Genomic DNA, 20018 nt, shown 5'->3' on the forward strand with positions numbered 1-20018 from the left:
ACAAAGTTAAGAATTTTTTTTTTTTTTTTTAAAGTTAAGAATTTTTATTATGAAATCCAAGGGAGTTAAATTCTCTTATTGTAGCAATCCACTTTTTGGACTGCTTTCTACAAGTAAAAATGTCTATATGTATATGCTAATAATGCTTCATTTCAATGTGTAAGGCATTATACAAAGAGAGATACTCTGTGCATAGGAAGTCAAGGTCCCTACCCTCAAAGAGGCTTATAGCCTTTTCTAAAGGACATAACAGAGAGAGACACATGAAAAATGACAATAGTTAGGAGTTACTGTACATGCCAAGGAGGACAGGGGAGTAGGATGTCAGCAAGGACTTTTTATATTAATGACATTTGGTCAGATCACCCAAAGTGGGCAAGATCTTGATAGATGGGGACTTGCAAGCAGAACATCACAAACATAAGCATGGAGATCTGAGTCATAAATGACAACAGAGTCTTTATTATTTTGGTTGTTATTTGTAGAGGAGTAGTAGAAAATGAGGCTAGAATAGAAAAATTAGTACAGAATATATATACAGTCTTGCATGCAAAGCCTAAGTTGAGACATTGCCCTCTCTGTAATGGGGACCCATTGCTATTTGATATTTTTATAGGAAAATACCTTAGGAAATAGTGTTGTGACAATAGATAGGATACCAGTTGGATTGAAGACAAGTGTAATAAGAGGCAGCAAGACTTGAATGGAAGCTGTGGAACAAATATGTGCATTCGTCTGTAAGGGCGACAAAAGGTACAGATTCAAGACTTCTTTCCTGGTTTCTTTGAGCAGGTACGTCCTTGTCACAGCAGGACCTGTGTTCACTGAAGAAATGTGGAGGCTTGCCTGCTGTGCCCTGCAGGATGCGTTCTCAGCCACACTCAAGCCAGTGAAGGTAAATTGTTGGCAGGTGGAGCCAGAGAAGGTTCGAGTCATCTCGTGCCTTTCAAGTTGGGCATCTGGATGCTGCCCTCCTTCTCTTATCAGGCAGGCTCACTTGAAATCCTACAGAGGGTGAAAAAGAAGTTGTCCAATCTGTGCTTTTGTCCCAAACACCAGGACCGTAACAGCTCTAGAACACAGGGCCTGGATGCACCCAGGAAACCTCTGCTGTGTTTCTCCCTAGGATCTACTGGGCTGCTTCCACAGCGGCACTGAGAGCTTCAGTGGGGAAGGCTGCCAGGTGAGGGTGGCGGCCCCCTCCTCCTCCCCCAGTGCTGAGGCCGAGTACTGGCGCATTCGAGCCATGGCTCAGCAGGTAAGGACTGGGGCTTGTGATTCCCAGGACTTTTACAAGCTTCTTCCTGAAGGTCTTGCATAATCAGATTGTCTTTCATTCCCTTAGGGACATACACTTCCTGGCTCTGACATCTTGTCAGTACTGTTCTTGATGAGGACCACTAACCCAGTCAACATCATTATAATCCTTTCCTCCATCTCTTTCTTGTTGTGTCCTCCAGTGCCCAGATCAGATAAAGTCCTCTTTCTGCCTGGCCCCTACACTTCATACACCACTTGACTTTCTCGGACTCTGTATATTATCCATATTTGCTGAAATATTGATGGTACTTGCAGTCTACAAGTGCCTAAGGATGGCAAACCTATTTGGATTTTTCCTTATGTTTCCCATGCAGAGTTTGACATTTACAAGCTGCTTAATTTCAGTCAAATGTAAATCATAACTAAAATTAAAATATACTTACCTATTCAGGGATCACCATGTACCAGTGACTTTTTCTGCTGACAGAGGTCAGAAGTCAGAAAAGTTGATTGAATCTCCTGAGGAGCAAAGAACATGTCTGTATACTTACCTTGGTATTAGTAGAGCCATGCATATAGAAGATACTTAGTAAATATCTGTTGAGTAGGTGAGTTACTAAATCACCAAAGGCCTTCCAGCCTTAGCACTAGCTACAGATATGCCCCCAAACACTCAAGTAGCATGTCAGTCTACCGCTAAGAAACCCTGCATGTGGCTTCCAGCAGAGTAATTAAACATTGTCCCTAAATTTACAATCTATCATGTAATGGCAGCAGACCTATTTGAATTATGTCTTCATATACAAAAGACATCTTTTGCATGTTTGTGGTATGTTTAAAATATTAAGCAATTTTTATAAATGTGTATGCAGTACTGGATGGAATTATTGGAAAAGTATTCTAATTCTTTACAAAAATAAAGTGAATTAAGGGTTCTATTCAGAATTGCCTTTTCTCTATAAGAGCTGTTTAAATTGTTAATAAAATCTCCCTTAGTATATCCAGGATACTCTGATTATCAATTGATAAGTTTCCTGGCTAGGTCTGGTTTCTAAATGTCCTAATTAATTTCTTATTCCTGTGTTGGATAGAATACCACAGAGATGTCAAAATCGGAGATATTTTTTATAAACACGGCCCCTCTTTATTTACTCTTAATTAATATTAAATATCAGCACTTACTAGTTGGGTGTAATGAGTTGTCACGTGATTAAAGTAGTCGTGTTATTTGTGTTAGTATCAGCCACTAACTTCTGAATATTTACTCTTCTGTTCTAATGCTATGCATATGTAATATACACATATTAATTCTCTCAACATATCATGTAGGAAACCATTGTCAACTTCATTTTATAGATGAAAAAATGAGTAGAAAGAGTAAGAAATTTATCCAGGGCCATCCAGCTAATCCCTAGTGGAGTCAGGTGGAGGATGACGGAGCTCTGAACTGTACCTTTGCAGGTGTTTATGTTGGACACGCAGTGCTCACCCAAGACTCCAAACAACTTCGATCATGCTCAGTCTTGTCAGCTCATTATTGAGCTGCCTCCTGATGAGAAGCCAAATGGACACACCAAGAAAAGGTAAGCAGCTAATAAGCTTAAACATGTGGGGAGCTTACAACTAAGGAAGGTTCTATTTATTTTCATTTCTGGCTCATTGAAATCCAAGATTTGGCTAAGAATGACATTTATAGAGTCATTTAGCAAAGGTTTTTACAGAAAACTGTTTCTGTAAAGCTTCAACATTTCACATGTACTAGTTTCATAGGACTGCCATAGTGAATACCATCAGCTGGGTGGCTCAAACAACAGAAATGTATTTGCTTACAGTTCTGAAGCCTAGAAGTCCAAGATCCAGGTGTCGGCAGGGTTGGTTTCTTCCGAGGCCTATCTCCTTGGCTTCTGGATGGATGCTTTCTCCCTGTGTCTTCATGTGGTCTTTCTTCTGTATGTGTCTGTGTCCTAATCCCTTCTTATACGGACACCAGTCATATTGGACGAGAATCTACCTTAATTATTTTTCAAGATCTTAACTCCCAATACAGTCACACTGTGGTACTGTGGGTTTGGACTTCAACATATGAATTTGGGTGGGGGGACATAACTCAGCGTGTCTATAGTATTATCCATGGTCTCTCTTTTTTTAAATTGCAATATGAGGCATGATTCATACTGTTTCAGGGAGAAATACTTCAACTTTTCATGAGCTGTTGGGAGATAAAAACATCTGTGCCCAGCCATAAGAATCTGGCCCTTTTTAGATTGATTGATTGATTGATTGATTGATTGACTTATAATTAGAGACACAGAGCAGAGGGAAGGGAAGAAGGAAAGGGAGAGAATCTCAAGCAGACTCCCCACTGAGTGCAGAGCCTGATGCAGGCTGATCCCAAGACCCTGAGATTGTGACCTGAGCCAAAATCAAGAGTCAGATGCTAAACCAACTGAGCCACTCAGGTACCCCCAAATCTTGCCCTTTCTAAATACTGTCATTTTGCCTACAAACTATTGTTGATAATACAATGTTGAAGATAATACCCATGAGTGGAATTTCCCATTTTTAAACTTCCAGCCTACTAATAATAATGATGGTAAGTATTTGAGCATGATATGTAAGATACAGCAGCTAGATACTTTCACTCCCATTTTATCCATGGGAAAACATTCAGAGAGGCCAGGCCACCTATCCAGGGACACATAAGGACAAAGGCGTGGAGCCATCTGGCATTCTTGGATTTGATTCTTATTACAGAGCAGTTCTTATCTTAGCACGAGATGTAGCACAAGATGCGGTAGACCCAAGGAAGGTTCGTATCTATGCTCATCCCCAAAGGTTCATGTTGAAGTTACCCATGGGGAAAAAAAATATCTAAATCAAATTCAGATTATAGTATTAATAAAGAGAAATCTGGGTGTGGTTTTAAATCACCTCTAGATAGCCCCTGAGCTTTATAGCATCCACCTAATGTGAGAGCTTTAAGATATGGTACTTGAAATTCAGAATCTGTTTCTCTCTGAAACTGGCATTAGCAGGTCTTCAGTCAGCCACTGGTTAGGCAATTAATTCTCCAGGAAGAGACCTTTCCTTTGCACTTGGTCTCAGAAGCACTTCACAGTCCCCTTTGTAATGGGTGTGCAGACCAAAAGGATGAAACACTTGGGTACAACAAATTGAAAAATTATCTGTTCATTTTTGTTTGTTCCAGGTCTTTTTTAAAAATCTTCTGTCAATATAAATGATTAAGAGTTGTGCATCTATAACAGTTATTTCACTTTTTCAGCACCTCTCTGAAATTTTGATCTCTGTATTACTGCTCCAGCTGCGTCCCCTTATTGTCTTATTATGTATCATGGAGCTTGATCCTAAAGCAGAAGGCATTTTTTTTTAAACTTTTCACATGCACACTTAGTCCCCTTGATACTTTAGGATATAAAATTGCTATCTTGGTTGATAAAGATACTACATAACTCAAACATGGCCTTGCATCAACTGTCTTTTTATTTTTTTAATAATAAATTTATTTTTTATTGGTGTTCAATTTGCCAACATACAGAATAACACCCAGTGCTCATTCCGTCAAGTGCCCCCCTCAGTGCCCGTCACCCACTCACCCCTATCCCCCCCCTTCCACCACCCCTAGTTCGTTTCCCAGAGTTAGGAGTCTTTATGTTCTGTCTCCCTTTCTGATATTTCCTACCCATTTCTTCTCCCTTCCCTTCTATTCCCTTTCACTATTATTTATATTCCCCAAACAAATGAGACCATATAATGTTTGTCCTTCTCCGATTGACTCATTTCACTCAGCATAATACCCTCCAGTTCCATCCACGTTGAAGCAAATGTGGGTATTTGTCATTTCTCATGGCTGAGTATTTCTAATGGCTGAGTATCAACTGTCTTTTTAAACATTCACTGGTAAAGGGCTTTCCAGCTCTCGGGGAAGGTGACAGATCATGTCCTGTAGGCTCTGGTGTTTATATCTTCTAAAGGTTGATCAAACTTACCCCTCTCTGGTTGGGTTCCTGCTTCAGGAGTCCAGACTGCCAAGGGCATGGGGTTGAGGTGTCAGAGCCATTTCTCAGGGAGAACGTTGCTTCCGGGTGGCATTTGTACTTAGAGCCAATCTGTTTTTGTTACTCAGTTTGTCTTGAACACTTACTGAGAGCTGTTCTCACCAGACATTTTCCCAGCCTTGAATAAGATAATAAGATACCACCCTGGCCCTTGAAGACTTTACGGTGTAATGGGGCAGACAGACAAGGGAAAAGACTTGAGTGGCGACAGGATTTCCCTTAAGGTAGTATCCTATAGCTATAGACATGAAGCACTTGATCAACCTGGGGGCTTTTAAAAAGAATCAGGGTTCCTGATACCTTAAATAACTTATCAAAAGAAGGGCAGAATGAGGAGTTATTGTTTGAGGGGTATTGAATTTGGGATGAAAAGTTCTAGAAATAGACAGTGGTGACAGTTGCCCAAAATGGTGCAGGTACTTAATGCCATTGAATTGTGCTTTTAAAAATGGCTAATATAGGGACACCCGGGTGGCTCAGCGGTTGAGTGTCTGCCTTTGGTTCAGGGCATGATCCCGGCTCCAGGGATCAGGTTCCATGTCGGGCTCCCTGCAGGGATCCTGCTTCTCCTTCTGCCTGTGTCTCCACTTCTCTCTGTGTCTCTCTCATGAATAAATAAATAAAATCTTTTAAAAAAATTAAATTTAAAAAAAATAAAATGGCTAAAATAAAATAAACTTTTATGTTATGTATATTTTACCACCAAAGCAAGTTACTTAAATGAGTTGTTAGAAAAGGATATGGTTTGTCAATGGCAGATCTGTGCTGATTACACCATGCTGCCTCAGTGTACCATGGCACAGAGGGCAAGGTCAGCCTTTAAATGTACAGAAGCATTTGTGTTCCTTTTTGTTAAAAGAGTAATTTTGAAATGCAGGGTCATAGCTAACCATATTAACATAGTGGTTGGAGCTTTAAATAAACACTGTTAATTAATTAGAGTTGTCATAAATTCATAATTACCCCATATGGGATTTAGTTTGCAACATAATGGTATAAGCTATTTTCATGCAGTTCTAAGAGCCGCAAAACAATGTGAAACCATAAACCACAAACCACATGGGTGAATTATAGTATTTAACCAAGGTAGTACCTGGAATTGAAATCGTATAAGAATACAGCCAAACAGAAGAGACCAAATCACCAAGGGGCACTGGTAAGGCTTCCTTATGTGGGCTGTGCCCGCTTCTCAACCAGGGGACCTGGCCAGGTGTCTAGGGAGGATTCGTCCCCTCCCCCTGTGCCACGTAGCTGACCCGAGGGGCCTCTCAGCAAATCCAAGTAAGCATTCCAGGGCCACAAAGGAGCCCTGTGGCCATGTTGGCAGGAAAGGACACAGAAGAGAATTATAAGTGTTGAATGAATGCTGCTTTGTCTCTCAGGTTTGATTTAGAAAGCTTGAGTTCAGTCATCTCTATCTTAAATTTGCAAATGTGTGACCCTCGCCCATTTCACATGCTGGAAGCACTGGAGTTTTTATATATATGCACCTAAAGCATTAACGGTTAATCCAAACAGTAAACTGGTTTGGTCCCTAGAAAGCTAGACTTCAATGAGATTGCTAACAGCTCTGGGTTTGAGGGAAAAAAAAAAAAAAAAAAAAAAAACCAAAGGTAGGGAAGAAAACCAATTAAAATTCATAGAATTGGCCAGAAGTTGTTACTTTCTGATTTTATTTCCTTCACAGTTACAGGTAATAAAATGTCCAATGTTGTATCCCATCACTGAGCCTATACTGAAAAGTTTTTACAAAACAGTAATATCATATAGCGCCTAGATTTTAGAAAGTGTCTGCAATCCTGTTAACCATGATTAAAATGGTGTAATGGCCCAAGAAGTTTGCCCTTTTGAAAGGAAGGCATCAGGGACGCCTGGGTGGCCCAGTGGTTGAACATCTGCCTTTGGTTCAGGTGGTGATCTCGGGGTGCCAGGATCGAGTCCCGCATCGGGCCCCCTGCAGGGACCTGCTTCTCCCTCTGCTCGTGTCTCTGCCTCTGTGTGTGTGTGTGTGTCCCTCATGAATAAATAAATAAAAGCTGTAAAAGAGATAATGAGATAAAATATACAGATAAATGAAGGCGTTGAAATAGAGCCGGCTAGTGTATCATTTGGCCCAAGTCCTTGGAAAATGGGTGACATTCGAATGGCTTTAGTGGCCGAGGCGGGTGACTTTAATCGATCCGTTTCTTTGCATTTGAAGCGTATCTTTCCGGGAGATTGTGGTGAGCTTGCTGTCTCATCAAGTGCTCCTGCAGAACCTGTACGATGTCCTGCTGGAGGAGTTCGTCAAGGGCCCGTCCCCGGGGGAGGACAAGACGGGCGCGGCCCCCGAGGCCAAGCTGGCCGGCTTCCTCCGATACATCTCCATGCAGAACCTGGCCGTCATCTTCGACCTGCTGCTGGACTCGTACCGGACGGCGCGGGAGTTCGACACGAGCCCCGGGCTGAAGTGCCTGCTGAAGAAGGTGTCCGGCATCGGGGGCGCCGCCAACCTCTACCGCCAGTCCGCCATGAGCTTTAACATTTATTTCCACGCGCTGGTCTGCGCCGTCCTCACCAACCAGGAGGCCATCACCGCCGAGCAGGTGAAGAAGGTCCTCTTTGAGGACGACGAGAGGAGCACGGACTCGTCGCAGCAGTGCTCGTCGGAGGACGAGGACATCTTCGAGGAGACGGCGCAGGTGAGCCCGCCGAGGGGCAGGGAGAAGCGGCGGTGGCGGGCCCGGCTGCCCTCGCTGAGCGTGCAGCCCGTCAGCAACGCCGACTGGGTGTGGCTGGTCAAGCGGCTGCACAAGCTGTGCATGGAGCTGTGCACCAACTACATCCAGATGCACCTGGACCTGGAGAGCAGCGTGGACGAGGCGCCCGTCTTCAAGAGCGACCCGTTCTTCATCCTGCCCTCCTTCCAGTCCGAGTCCTCCACGCCGTCGACCGGCGGCTTCTCGGGGAAGGACACCCCTTCGGAGGACGACCGGAGCCAGGCCCAGGCCCAGGCCCAGGCCCACGCCCGGGACCACGCGGCCGAGCCCGGGAGCCTGAGGGCGGGCGGCGGCGGCGGCGGCGACGCGCTGCTGCCGCCGCGGCCGCCGAGCCCCAGGGTGGAGAAGAAGGACGCCGGCCGCAGGCGGGAGTGGTGGGAGAGCGCGGGGAACAGGATCTACACCATGGCGGCCGACAGGACCATCTCCAAGCTCATGACCGAATACAAAAAGAGGAAGCAGCAGCACAACCTGCCCGCGTTCCCCAAAGAGGGCAAAGTGGAGAAGAAGGGAGAGCCGCTGGGCGCCAGGGGCCAGGACTCCCCGCTGCTGCAGCGTCCCCAGCACTTGGTAGACCAGGGGCAGATGCGCCATTCGTTCAGCGCGGGCCCCGAGCTGCTGCGACAGGAGAAGAGGCCCCGCTCGGGCTCCACCGGGAGCTCGCTGAGCGTCTCGGTGCGGGACGCCGAAGCCCAGATCCAGGTGGGTTCCCGCCGCCCCGACGAGCCAGCCAAGCCGGCGCACGTTGGCCTGCGGTGGTACCAACCGGCTGCTTTCATCTCAAGTCTCCCTAACCCATTAGGAGCACAGCATGCTCGTTGCTTGGAAGGCCTTGAGTGGGCCGGCCCCTTCACTATTTAAAATTTGTGACTCAGCTTGAGAAGAAAACGGTGTTGGTACCATTTAAGGATAGATGAGAGATGGGGAAAGAGAAAAAGAGGGATCTAAAGTCACAGGGAGCCCTTTAAAAATAATGCGAGTGTTTGAATTGTGGGCTCCTGCCGCAGGCATAAATAAGTTAGAAGATCTCAGATCTTAGGATTCTGTGGACCTACACAAAAAATGTATTCTTAGAATAAACAGAAGTTGGGACTTAGCGTGAATCTTGCAAGATGCCTTATTTTCCTCTAAAGTATCTTGAAAATAGAACCAAACTTCAAAACCAGACGAGATTTGCAAAAGTCCAGTCAACCAGAGATGTGTGGTTATACTATAATAGATGACCTTTTGGACAAATAACATGGCTTAATTTTTTTCATGTCTTGGAGATTTGCTTGTGATTTTAAAAGTCACCCTGAATGAAGGTAGTCCTATTCCAGTTTGCTAAGCATTATGGAGACTGATCATTTAAAATGTCTCATAGAGATTTCATTATGAGAAGGCAAGAGAATTTTTAAAAATCTGAGGAATAGGTAGGTAAGATCTTTGTACAGGCATACCTCGGAGATATTGCGGGTTTGACTCCAGACCACTGCAATAAAGCAGATATCAAAGTGAGTCAAATGAATTTTTTGGTTTCCCAGTGCATGTTAAAATTATGTTTACACTATGCTATAGTCTATAAAATGTGCAATAGCATACTTAGAAATACACATACACACCCACACAACCTTAATTTAAAAAAATACTTTATTGCTAAAAAGTACTGACCATCCTCTGAGTTTTCCACAAGTCAGTCTTTCTGCCAGTGGGGAGGGTCTTTCTTCGACATTGATGGCTGCTGACCAGTCGGGGTGATGGTTGCGGAAGGTTGTGGTGGCTATGGCAATTTCCTAAAATAAGGCAACAATAAAGTTTGCTGCATTGACTCTTTCATGAATGATTTCTCTATAGCATGCAATGCTGTCTGGTAGCATTTACCCCCAGTAGAAACTTCTTTCAAAATGGGAGTCCGTCCTCTCAAACCCTGCAACTGCTTTATCAACCGAAGTTTATGTAATATTCTAAATCCCTCACTATCATTTCAACAATCTCCACAGCATCTTCACTGGAAGTAGATTCCAGCTCAAGCAACCACTTTCTTTGCTCCTGCATAAGAAGCACCTCCTGATCTGTTCAGGTTTGATCAGGAGATCAAAGCAATCCAGTCGCATTTCCAGACTCCACCTCTAATTCTAGTTCTCCTGCTATTCTCACCACATCTGCAGGTACTCCCTCTGGGGAAGTCCTGAAACCCTCACAGTCATCCATGAGGGCTGGAATCCGCTTCTTCCAAACTCCAGTTCGTATTGATGTTTTGACCTCTTCCTATGAATCATAATGTTCTTCATGGCATAGAATAGTGAATACTTTCCAAATTCTCAATATGCTTTGTCCAGATCCCTCAGAGGAATCGCTATCTATAGCAGCTACAGTCTTATGGAATGTATTTCTTATATATTAACTTGAAAGTAGAAATGACTCTTTGATCCAAGGGCTGTAGAATAGATGTTGTGTTAGCAGGCATGAAGATGGTATTAATCTTATTGTACATCTCCATCAGAGCTCTTGGGTGACCAGGCACATTATCAATAAGCAGGATTATTTTAAAAGGAATCCTTTTTTCTGAGTAGTAGTTCTCAACAATGGGCTTAAAATATTCAAGAAACCGTGTTGTAAATAGATGTGCTGTCATTCCAGGCCTTGTTGTTCCATTTATGAAACACAGGCGGAACAGATTCAGCATAATTCTTAAGGGCTCTGGGATTTTCACAATAGTGAATGAACCCTGGCTTCAACCGCAAGTCACCAGCTACGTAAGCTCCTAACCAGAGAGGCAGCCTGACCTTTGAGGCTAGGCAGTGACTTCTCTCTAGCCATGAAGTCCTAGATGACATCTTTCAACAGAAGCCTCTTTTCATCTACATTGGAAATCTGTTGTTGGGTGTAGCCACCCTCATGAATGACCATAGGTAGACCTTCTAAGAATGTAGCTTCTACATCAGCACTTGCTGCTTCACCTTGCACTTTTCTGTTATGGAAATGGCTTCTTTCCTTAAACCTTATGAACCAACCTCTGCTAGCTTCAGACTTTTCTTCTGCAGCTCCCTCACCTCTCAGCCTTCACAAAATTGAAGAGAGTTAGGGCCTTCCTCGGAATTAGGTTTTGACTTACATGAATGGTGTAGCTGCTTTGATTTTTTATCAAGACTATTCAAACTTTCTCCAGAACAGCGCTAAGGTTGTTTCTCTTTCTTATTTGTGTGTTCCCTGGAGTAGCACTTTTAATTTCCTTCAGGAGCTTTCCCTCTGCATTTCCAGTGTGGCTAACTTAGCCCAGAAGTAGACTCTTGTGCCAATCTCAGCTTTCAACATGCCTTCCTCACTAAGCATAATCATTTCTAGCTTTGGATTTAAAAGGAAAGACCTGTGACTATTCCTTTCACTTGAACACTTAGAGGCCATGGTGGGGTTAGTAATTGATCTAACTTCACCATTATTGTGTCTCAGGGAATAGAAGGGCATGAGGAGCAGGAGAGAAATGGGGGAACTGGTCAGTGAAACAATCAGAACGGACACATTTATTGATTAAGTTAATGGGCACAATTTATGGCACCCCGAAACAATTACAATAGTAACATTAAAGATCACTGATCACAGATGACCATAACAAATAATAGTAATAATAATGCAAAAGTTTCAAATATTGTGAGAATTACCAAAAGGTGACAGAGATACAAAGTGAGGTGAGCAAATGCTGTTGGAAAAATGGTGCCAACGATGGACATGCTCAACACAGGGCTGCCACAGATGTTCAGTTTATTTAAAAAAAAAAGGGGGGGGGGGAGAAAGAAAAGAAAAAGCAGTGTCTGGGAACCACAGTATTGTAAAGTAAAATGCAATAAAACAAGGTATGCCTGGAGTCCCTGAAACCTGAAAATAAGGTATTCCTAACATTAAAGGAGTCTCTGCTATTCCTTGTATATATGAACTTAAAATGACGACTTAGCCACATTAGTGGCTTCTAGCCACATTGCATTAGTAAAGACTGATTTATTTGCAACCTAAAGCCTAGGAAAACTCGTTTGCAAACTGGCAGTGCTTAGCCACACCTGAGTTCGAATGAATCCAGAGGAGAAAGCTGCTAATTCCCCTCCATCCTTTCTCCTAGGCATGGACCAACATGGTGCTAACAGTCCTCAACCAGATTCAGATCCTTCCGGACCAGACCTTCACGGCCCTCCAGCCCGCCGTGTTCCCGTGCATCAGCCAGCTGACCTGTCACGTGACCGACATCAGAGTGCGCCAGGCTGTGAGGGAATGGCTGGGCCGAGTGGGCCGGGTCTATGACATCATCGTCTAGGAGACTCCCAGTGACCAAGTACAATAGCGAAGGTCGGAGAGTGCCTGCCAGTCTGACGGGTGGCGTCTTCCCCACCACCAGCCCCACTGAAACCAGTGTCTCGGAGAACAGTTGGCCGCTCCCTCGCTAATCAGTCCTGGGGCCATTCTGGACACTCACCTTGTATCTAGAGGACACAAACGATACTCTGATTTTGCACATTATTTCAGAAAAGTCTTCAGTCCTTGACACATTTCTAAATTTTGATGTTTATTTCCCAGTGCTTTTGCCTGCCATGCTATTCCCAAAAGAGTCCCTTTTCAAGGACTACTCCTTTGAAAACACTTCACTGGTCCATTTGATTTTTTTTTTTTTTTAATGCAATTGTTAAGAAAATATCCGCTGGTAAGTCAAGCTGATGTGCAAGCACTCAGGCATCTAGTAGCAGACGTTCTTCATCGGAGGAAGATATCTATTATGGTTATGGGCTTAGCAGGGAAGACAACAGCTGGAAAAACATATTCTTGGGTGTCATAATCAAGTAAGGGATGACTTCCTCTGTAAAATATTTCAGAACATTTCAAAGTTGTCCTAAATTGTCAAGATTTTCTGGTTGGTATTCACCAACTTACTTCTTCTTTTAAGGTACTGTTGTGCCTTTATTTCCCTATTTCTAAAGGAATAAAATGCTTTCCTGGCAGGGTTTTCAGTCTGTGTCCTGGAAACTTTTGACACACAGCTCCCAGTGATAGTGGCTGATACAGATCTTGCCAAGAGACATAAGACTGACCTGCCACCCTGGCTTCCCACCAGTCTCTGCTTTTGCTCCCAAGGCAAAACAGGAAAGGGAAAGAAAAAAAAAATGGTGCCTTAGTTTCTTGTTGCACAGACATTTTTATGCTCTAGCTATCTGAACATAAGGCAGAACATTGGGTTTTTAAGAAAACAAAACATTTAAATGCAACTCCTTTTGTATCCACACCCTTGGAGGAAAGGACTCAGTTCTCCATCCAGTGAGCAGACTTCTCAGGGAACGGGGCAGGAAGTGTGGGGTGGCAGGGAGACAGCTGGAAGGGGTGGGAAAGGAGACTGGGACGAAGTCATTTTAAACCTTAAATATTATACAACCATCACGTGAAATTACAGCGTCAGGCAAACAGGCTCTAGTCTCAAAAGAAAAAATAACTAATGGAGAAGGGGACACAATGAAATTTAGGAAATTAAGTTTTTCAATTTAAAATATGTGTTCTCTCTGGCAAGTAAATTTATCTTTTGTCTGAGGTCTTTCTAAATGGCTGTTCTATATGGACATTTCTTTCGGATAGTACTAGAAAATTAATTTGGAATCCTTATATTATTTACAATATACTTCATAGTTCCTAAATTATAATGATTGAAACATCAAGTCTTTGGTAGAGAAGCAAGGATTTACAACTAACAGCTTTATTAAGTGCTGTTATTTGTAAACTTTGTCTTCCTTGAGAAATATGTAACTATCTACAAGGTTAAGATGAAGACAGGGTTCCCTGATTTATTTAGCCAATATGAAAGAACCTCATCATTCCTTATACCATCTAAAGATCACCACAGAGTCCAGAGACATATTTCCAGTTCCATGACACACTCTTTTTGCCTTCAGGTTTTACTCATTAGACAAATAAGTTTAGAAGCAAATCAACTCCTTGATCTTAACAAGCAATGAATTGTTGGGATAGTAATGAGCTGTATTCTACACTTTTAAATTGTTATTTTTTGGAAATAGAATTGAAAGTCGGGTACTTTTTTTATTTTAACAAAAGCTACAAAAAGAAATAGAGCCACCAAGATGTACTGCTTTTCTGAGATTTGGTTCCCCTTTGTGAGCCCATGGGGACTCCAAAATTCACTTTAGGGGTGGGAAATAAGCTTCATTAGAGAAGAGTATCAAATCAGAGTGATTATGAAATGTTTATATGTAGCAACCTCTTATAAAGTATGAAAATTTGAGGGAAGCCTGTCTCAGTGTAGAATGTCATGTCCTAGAGTATGTTAATTGTTTAGAAATCAGAATCCATTCTCCCATAGATGCTCTATTATGAGATCCAAGGCTAGTTTATGAAAATAAACTGTACGTTCAAGAATTAAAAAGTGAGAAAACATACATAGTTCTTTACCTACCATTTTTAAGAGGTTTTTGACCCCTTTCCATCATCTATTCTATAGCCTACCCCACGGCCCACATTGGTCTCCACCCACCTCTGTCCCCAGCATACTCTGTGCTTCACATCCACATCAGATTTCAACAAGAAAGTTAGCTAAACCACCATAATACCTCCCAGAGGTATCTGTGATTGTCAAAAAAGATATTGCCTGATGCAAATAATCTCTAACAAACAGAACATCAGGTCACAATGAAGTCTGTCATCTCCAGGGGTGGAGAGGAACCCTTGGTAGACAAGGGTTCCCTTTCCAGACGGCCCAGGTCAGCCTCTCACACTCTCCTGCTGTCTTGGTTTCTGCCTTTTCCGCTCTCTTCCTTCACTCTCGCTCTCCCAAGGTCTCTGAAGGACCAATGTCAAGACAGCCTTTGTGGTTAAAACAGTTCTTACCATACATTTACTGATCTAAGCAGAATAAGATTTTGTACATTGCTTTCAATTGCCCATATTTACTGCCAAAAGTGTGTTACCCTAAGGTTGAGATTTATTTTTTAATATTTTGGTAAAGTGCATCTTGAAAGCATCTAGAAAATTCAGTATTTAGGAATTCCTGACAGCCAGGTAGACCACACTCATCATCAGATTTCTCCTTGCCCTAAGAGCATAGGTTTGATGGAGTTCTAGGATTTCCCCTAGTTCTTGCCTCTCCTGATTAGCTTTTAAAAATGCTTGGGCTGCCTCTTTACACCATCTTATTCTCTCTCCCCTTACGATTATTTTCTAGCCTTCTCCATCAATACAAAACTAGGGCATTTTCTACCATCTTTATGCTATTTAATGATTGACCAAGGCAGATGTTAACACACATAACAGCTCAGATTAAAATATTTGCAATCAAACATGACAAAATATTAACAAAATTCAAAAGTACCTTTAAATGGAAGCCTCTTGGTATGATACCACCAAGCTTTTAGTTCTTGTTTTAAGAAGAGGCTTATACAGAGTGAGTGGAGAAAGTCAAATGGCCTTAACCATAAGAAGGTAATGTGATTGTATAATAGATATCCCTGACTCTCCCCAAATACATCACAAGACTGCTTAGGTAAGACAGTCTTCTTTCTCAGAAAGAAAATCCATTTGTGTCCACCCATCAAACTAAGCAGAATGAAGACCTTTGTTTGGAGCTGATAACCACAAGAGGTTATAAACAGCGGGGAGGCGGTGACATTTGTCGAGTGCCACTGTGAATGTAGACCCTTTACCTACATTAGCATTTAATTTTCACAATGACCTTGTCAAATAGGCATAGATTTCCTCATTTTTGTTCAGCTGAGGATACAGACCCAGAAAGGTTAAGAAATTTGCCTGAGATAACCAGTAAGTGGCAAAGCTGGTTGTGAGAGAGGTGTTCCTAAGTTCAAAGGCCATGCTCTACAACATTGTGCTCTAAAAACACAGGGGAAACACTTTAGTGTTTTAAGGAATTAAACAGTTAAAATGAGTGGAAAATATCTGATTGACATCCCAGATCTGCTATGTTATGGGAATTTTTCAAATAAGGTTTAAAAAAAAAAAAAGAAAAAGCTAGTGTTTTTACATAGAAAGATCATATATAACATAATATTTTGAGTGTTTGAAAATAAAATAAGGTCTGAACTTTAATCTTCAAGCAGGCCCTCAGAGGTAATTTACAAAACTTGCCAAATTAGTTGGAAATGATAGAATAATATTGTTCATGGCCAGCTGTTACGCAGAAAAGCATGGCAGTCTGTGGCCAGAATGACATGCAAAGTTGGTTCAATTTAATCACTCAAAATAAAGTGCCCTGTAGCCAACAGTGCCTCTCTACTTGCTTCCCTGGGAAGTGTACAGTAGTAAATACGTAAGTCATCATCAAAGTTTGGGAATATGCAAAATAAATTCTAACCAGTTTTCAAATGCACTCTTTCTGAAGAGGCAGCAACGGGTAAGACAAGATTGTTTAAAGATCCGGGTACTGAGGGCATCAGGTCAATATCCATAGCAACCACGTGCCACATGCCTAAATATTTCTGCATATTCTGCGGAGACAGGCATTAAAAAAGTCCAACACGTTTCATTAAGTGAATAACAAAACTTGGATATGCATGGGTACCACTTAGGTGATCCTAGTGACATTTAGTGTGGCCTTAAAAAAGCAAGAGACTCTTTTTAAGCACTTTTTATTGGAAATATGAACTTGTTATTGGGCAAGCTTTATGAAACTAGTATAGAACTCATAATTATGCTTCATCAAGAAAAATTGTGTTCTCCTTCCTCATAGTGGAGCAATCTAGAAAATTGTCTCTTGTGAGATCCTCTTCCTCTGCTTATAATGTTTGTATTTGATGTGGAAGTAACAAATAGTTTAATACAAAGTGTTGGACTAGAACACCATTTAGATTTCCAAAACACAATTATTGCTTCAGGGAAAACAGACCAAAAAAATTATCCCCGGGGATAATCTATGAGAAACTCAGTTGGGAATAATGCTCAATTTCCATATAAATGATGGCACCACTTACTAATTGAAGAAAACTCGATGCCACACCACTAGCACCATACAAAACCTGTCCCCTCTATCTTTGTACAATAATGCATGAGAGTTCCAGGGAGGAGAGACTGGCTGACCATCTTCGTGACAAAACCGTAGTCAACTGCGGGTGAATCCCATCCACTTATGGTCCTTCCAGCCTTTCAATCACCAAGAATTGTTTGTACTATTAGTTCCTATCCTGAAGGTTTAAGTAGTGGTTGTGTGGTATCTTTTGACTTTGTTCTAAAGTGGTTCTCAAACTTTAGCACACATGAGAATCACCTGGAGGGCTTGTTAAAACACAGGTTGTTGGGCCCATGCCCAGGGTTTCCAATTCAGTAGGTCTGGAAATTTGCTTTCCTAACAAGGACCCAGGTGAGGCCAATGCTGCTGGTCTGGGGACCATACTCTGAGAACTGCCTTGAAAAAATTTCCAGCTACTACCTTTAAGATCAGCCTGACTTATCAAGCTCTAGAGAAAACAACAAACAACCTGGGGCAGACAACTTGGGATTGGATTCTCTACAGCATTCCTATTCAACCTTCCCAGTTTCTAGGTTTATTATACCAACAATTCGGTTTTTTACAAGCTCAAAGACAATGAATGTATCAGTTCAATGGGACAGTGAGATCTGTGTAAGCTTTTCATCTTTGTACTTAGAAACACTGGTTCTATGGATGATCATTTGTATCATGTTGACCCTTTGACTTGTACTGAGGTGATTTTAAATTTAAATACACAGTGTTTGAGTTTCTTCTGTCATACAGTTTTAATATTTCCATCTCAACTCTGTTGCAATCTTGGCTCCTGGCTTCCAGAGGTTTTTGAGTCATTGCTTGCTTGCTAGTAGGTTTCTCTCTCTCATTAGTCACCCAAATATCAACATGTCAAAATGATATTACACTACTTGATGTACCTTCATCTTTCATTTAACTGTCTGGTGTAAATATTTTCATTTCCTGTGTACCTGTAAAGAGTCTACCAAGTGGTTTCATGGAAATTTGGAAACTGAATAACTCCCTTTTAGCAGTACATGTGCCTGTTTTAAGGACTTTTCAGAAAATGTGTTTCTGTTCATATCTGCACAGTGGAGACCACACTCCTCGTTTTCCAATTATGGGAGAAATGTACACATGTATCAATATGCTTTGGGAATACAATGAAATCATGTTAACTCAAGTGTAGGTGGGGCCTTAGTTGATTTCCTAACATTTTCTTTGATTAATTAGCCTTGGAAATTCTTTTCTTGCATTAAAAAAAGGTTCATGGAATAGTTCAAGAGAAAAAAATTAAGAACTTTTAAATTATCATCCAAGTATAAACTATATTAATTACAGATACTTCTTATTGATTTAAGTTTCTTTAAAACTTTCTGCTTGAATACTCTAACATTGTTTAAATTAATTTAGATTTTTGTATGAGAAGATAATTACAGTATTTACTAGATTTAGTGAGATCAGAAAGCATATCAAAGTGTTAATGGTACTAAAGAGTAGAGTTCTTGCCTCTGTGGATGGAAATAATTGAAGAGTTTTATTACACTTTTGTTTTCCATAATCCATTTTAGAAATTATGTGTGCTTTTAGCTCTTTTAATAGTAATTGATTTTCAAGTTAAATTTAAAATACTAATCTCTGGGAATAATTTTAGTTCCAACTTATTTTACCAATTGGTGCCAAAAAAGGGATGGGGGGAATCTAAAATCCAATCTTTTGAGCTACCACATAAAATATGTTTTCAAGTTAGGGAATCTCAAGCCCTGACACTACCAGCCACCAGTGGTCATCCATGACTACCTCATGATCATGTGCAGGCTACTTTGTATTCCTCCCTTGGCAGTTCTTTCATCTGTATTTTGTTGGAAGTGGTCCTCTGTAATAAAAATTGGTTTCCTGCTAAATAGGCAAAACTGGACAAAGATTAATGATTTTGATATTTTTGGTTTCACTTCAATTGAAACCATGTGGTAGGATATCCAGGTATGGCATGATAGGGGCAGGAGCAGGTGCCTAGAGGGAAAGAGTAATTTCACTTATTTTTGTTTGTTGATTTGTTTTCAGTGGATGGGTGGGGGTGGGAGGAAGGGAGCTAAGAATAAGATGTTTATTGCCCTAATCATGCCAAAAAGTTGTTATTCAAGATTATTTTCCTGCATTTCTAAGAGAAATAAATTACATTATAAACAGTTCCCCTACTACCACTTCCCACTCTAAATAAAGCCAGAAGGTGGTAAGGGTTCTTTTATCCCTTCTTGTATTATGCCAAAGAATTGACTTGTTTTCATGCATAAAAATTGTAAGTAAAGCGTGGTATAGCCATAATTATTTGAGTCAGTATATCATTTTACCTATAAAATGCAGAATTCATCCTTGCAATCCCATTCACCAGGAGCCTTGAAGCATTTTGTTTACTCCAAAGGACTTGTCAAGGAAATATAATTTTAATTTGCCGCCTTATTTAATCAGTTTGCTCACATTAATAATTTTTTTTAAAACCCTGAAACTATCCTCCTTTATATGTTGATAAACTGTTTGATAGAATTTGTCTGTTCATTGTTTAACAGGTCCCTGTAAGCAAGCTTGCAAGTGTATTTTGTGTACATTTTATCTGAGGTGAAAATGAAAATTCTAAAGAGAAAATATTTTAAAAGATTGTATTTATGTTGCTTGTGTTGTAGAATAAAAATTCAAATGCATTAAAAATATGTGAAACAATTTTCTTTACATAATAAATATATCTAAATAATTTATGTAACTAGCCTATGTTTATAGAATTCAGCCAAAGAATCAGGTTCCTTTCTCCATGGCATTTCACAACTGAATGAAGAGGCCACTTCCAGTTCCATAATACAAAGATGGTCACTGTTAACAATTTGGTACATGCCTAGAAAGTACATTTGAAGAAATACATATTACATATATATAATATTTTTAATATTTATTTTTTTAAGCATGCTTCACACCCAACGT

The 20018-nt window shown here is 41.1% G+C and overlaps 1 protein-coding gene and 1 long non-coding RNA gene across 6 annotated transcripts in view; one reads left to right on the forward strand and one right to left on the reverse strand.

Annotated features, from left to right (window-relative positions):
* ARFGEF3 (ARFGEF family member 3) overlaps positions 1–19798 on the forward strand; it is a 176615-nt gene extending 156817 nt beyond the window's left edge. For 4 of the 5 annotated variants that reach the window (XM_072825090.1, XM_072825091.1, XM_072825092.1 and 1 more), the window contains 5 exons: positions 793–895; positions 1127–1258; positions 2722–2843; positions 7537–8797; positions 12186–19798. In XM_072825090.1, the coding sequence (XP_072681191.1) occupies positions 793–895; positions 1127–1258; positions 2722–2843; positions 7537–8797; positions 12186–12377 (1810 nt within the window). In that variant the 3' untranslated portion in view covers positions 12378–19798. The remainder of the gene's footprint in view (positions 1–792; positions 896–1126; positions 1259–2721; positions 2844–7536; positions 8798–12185) is intronic. The other variant, XM_072825098.1, reaches the window with a different exon arrangement.
* LOC140632972 (uncharacterized) lies at positions 14–3010 on the reverse strand. The gene is made up of 3 exons (XR_012030613.1): positions 2714–3010; positions 1704–1779; positions 14–1005 (listed from the first exon to the last, which is right to left on the reverse strand). It is a non-coding gene; the product is annotated as an uncharacterized lncRNA (long non-coding RNA).
* Positions 19799–20018: the final 220 nt, after the last annotated feature.

Source organism: Canis lupus, chromosome 1 (genome assembly GCF_048164855.1).
Source record: "Canis lupus baileyi chromosome 1, mCanLup2.hap1, whole genome shotgun sequence".
In the NCBI taxonomy this organism is placed as follows: Eukaryota; Metazoa; Chordata; class Mammalia; order Carnivora; family Canidae; genus Canis; species Canis lupus.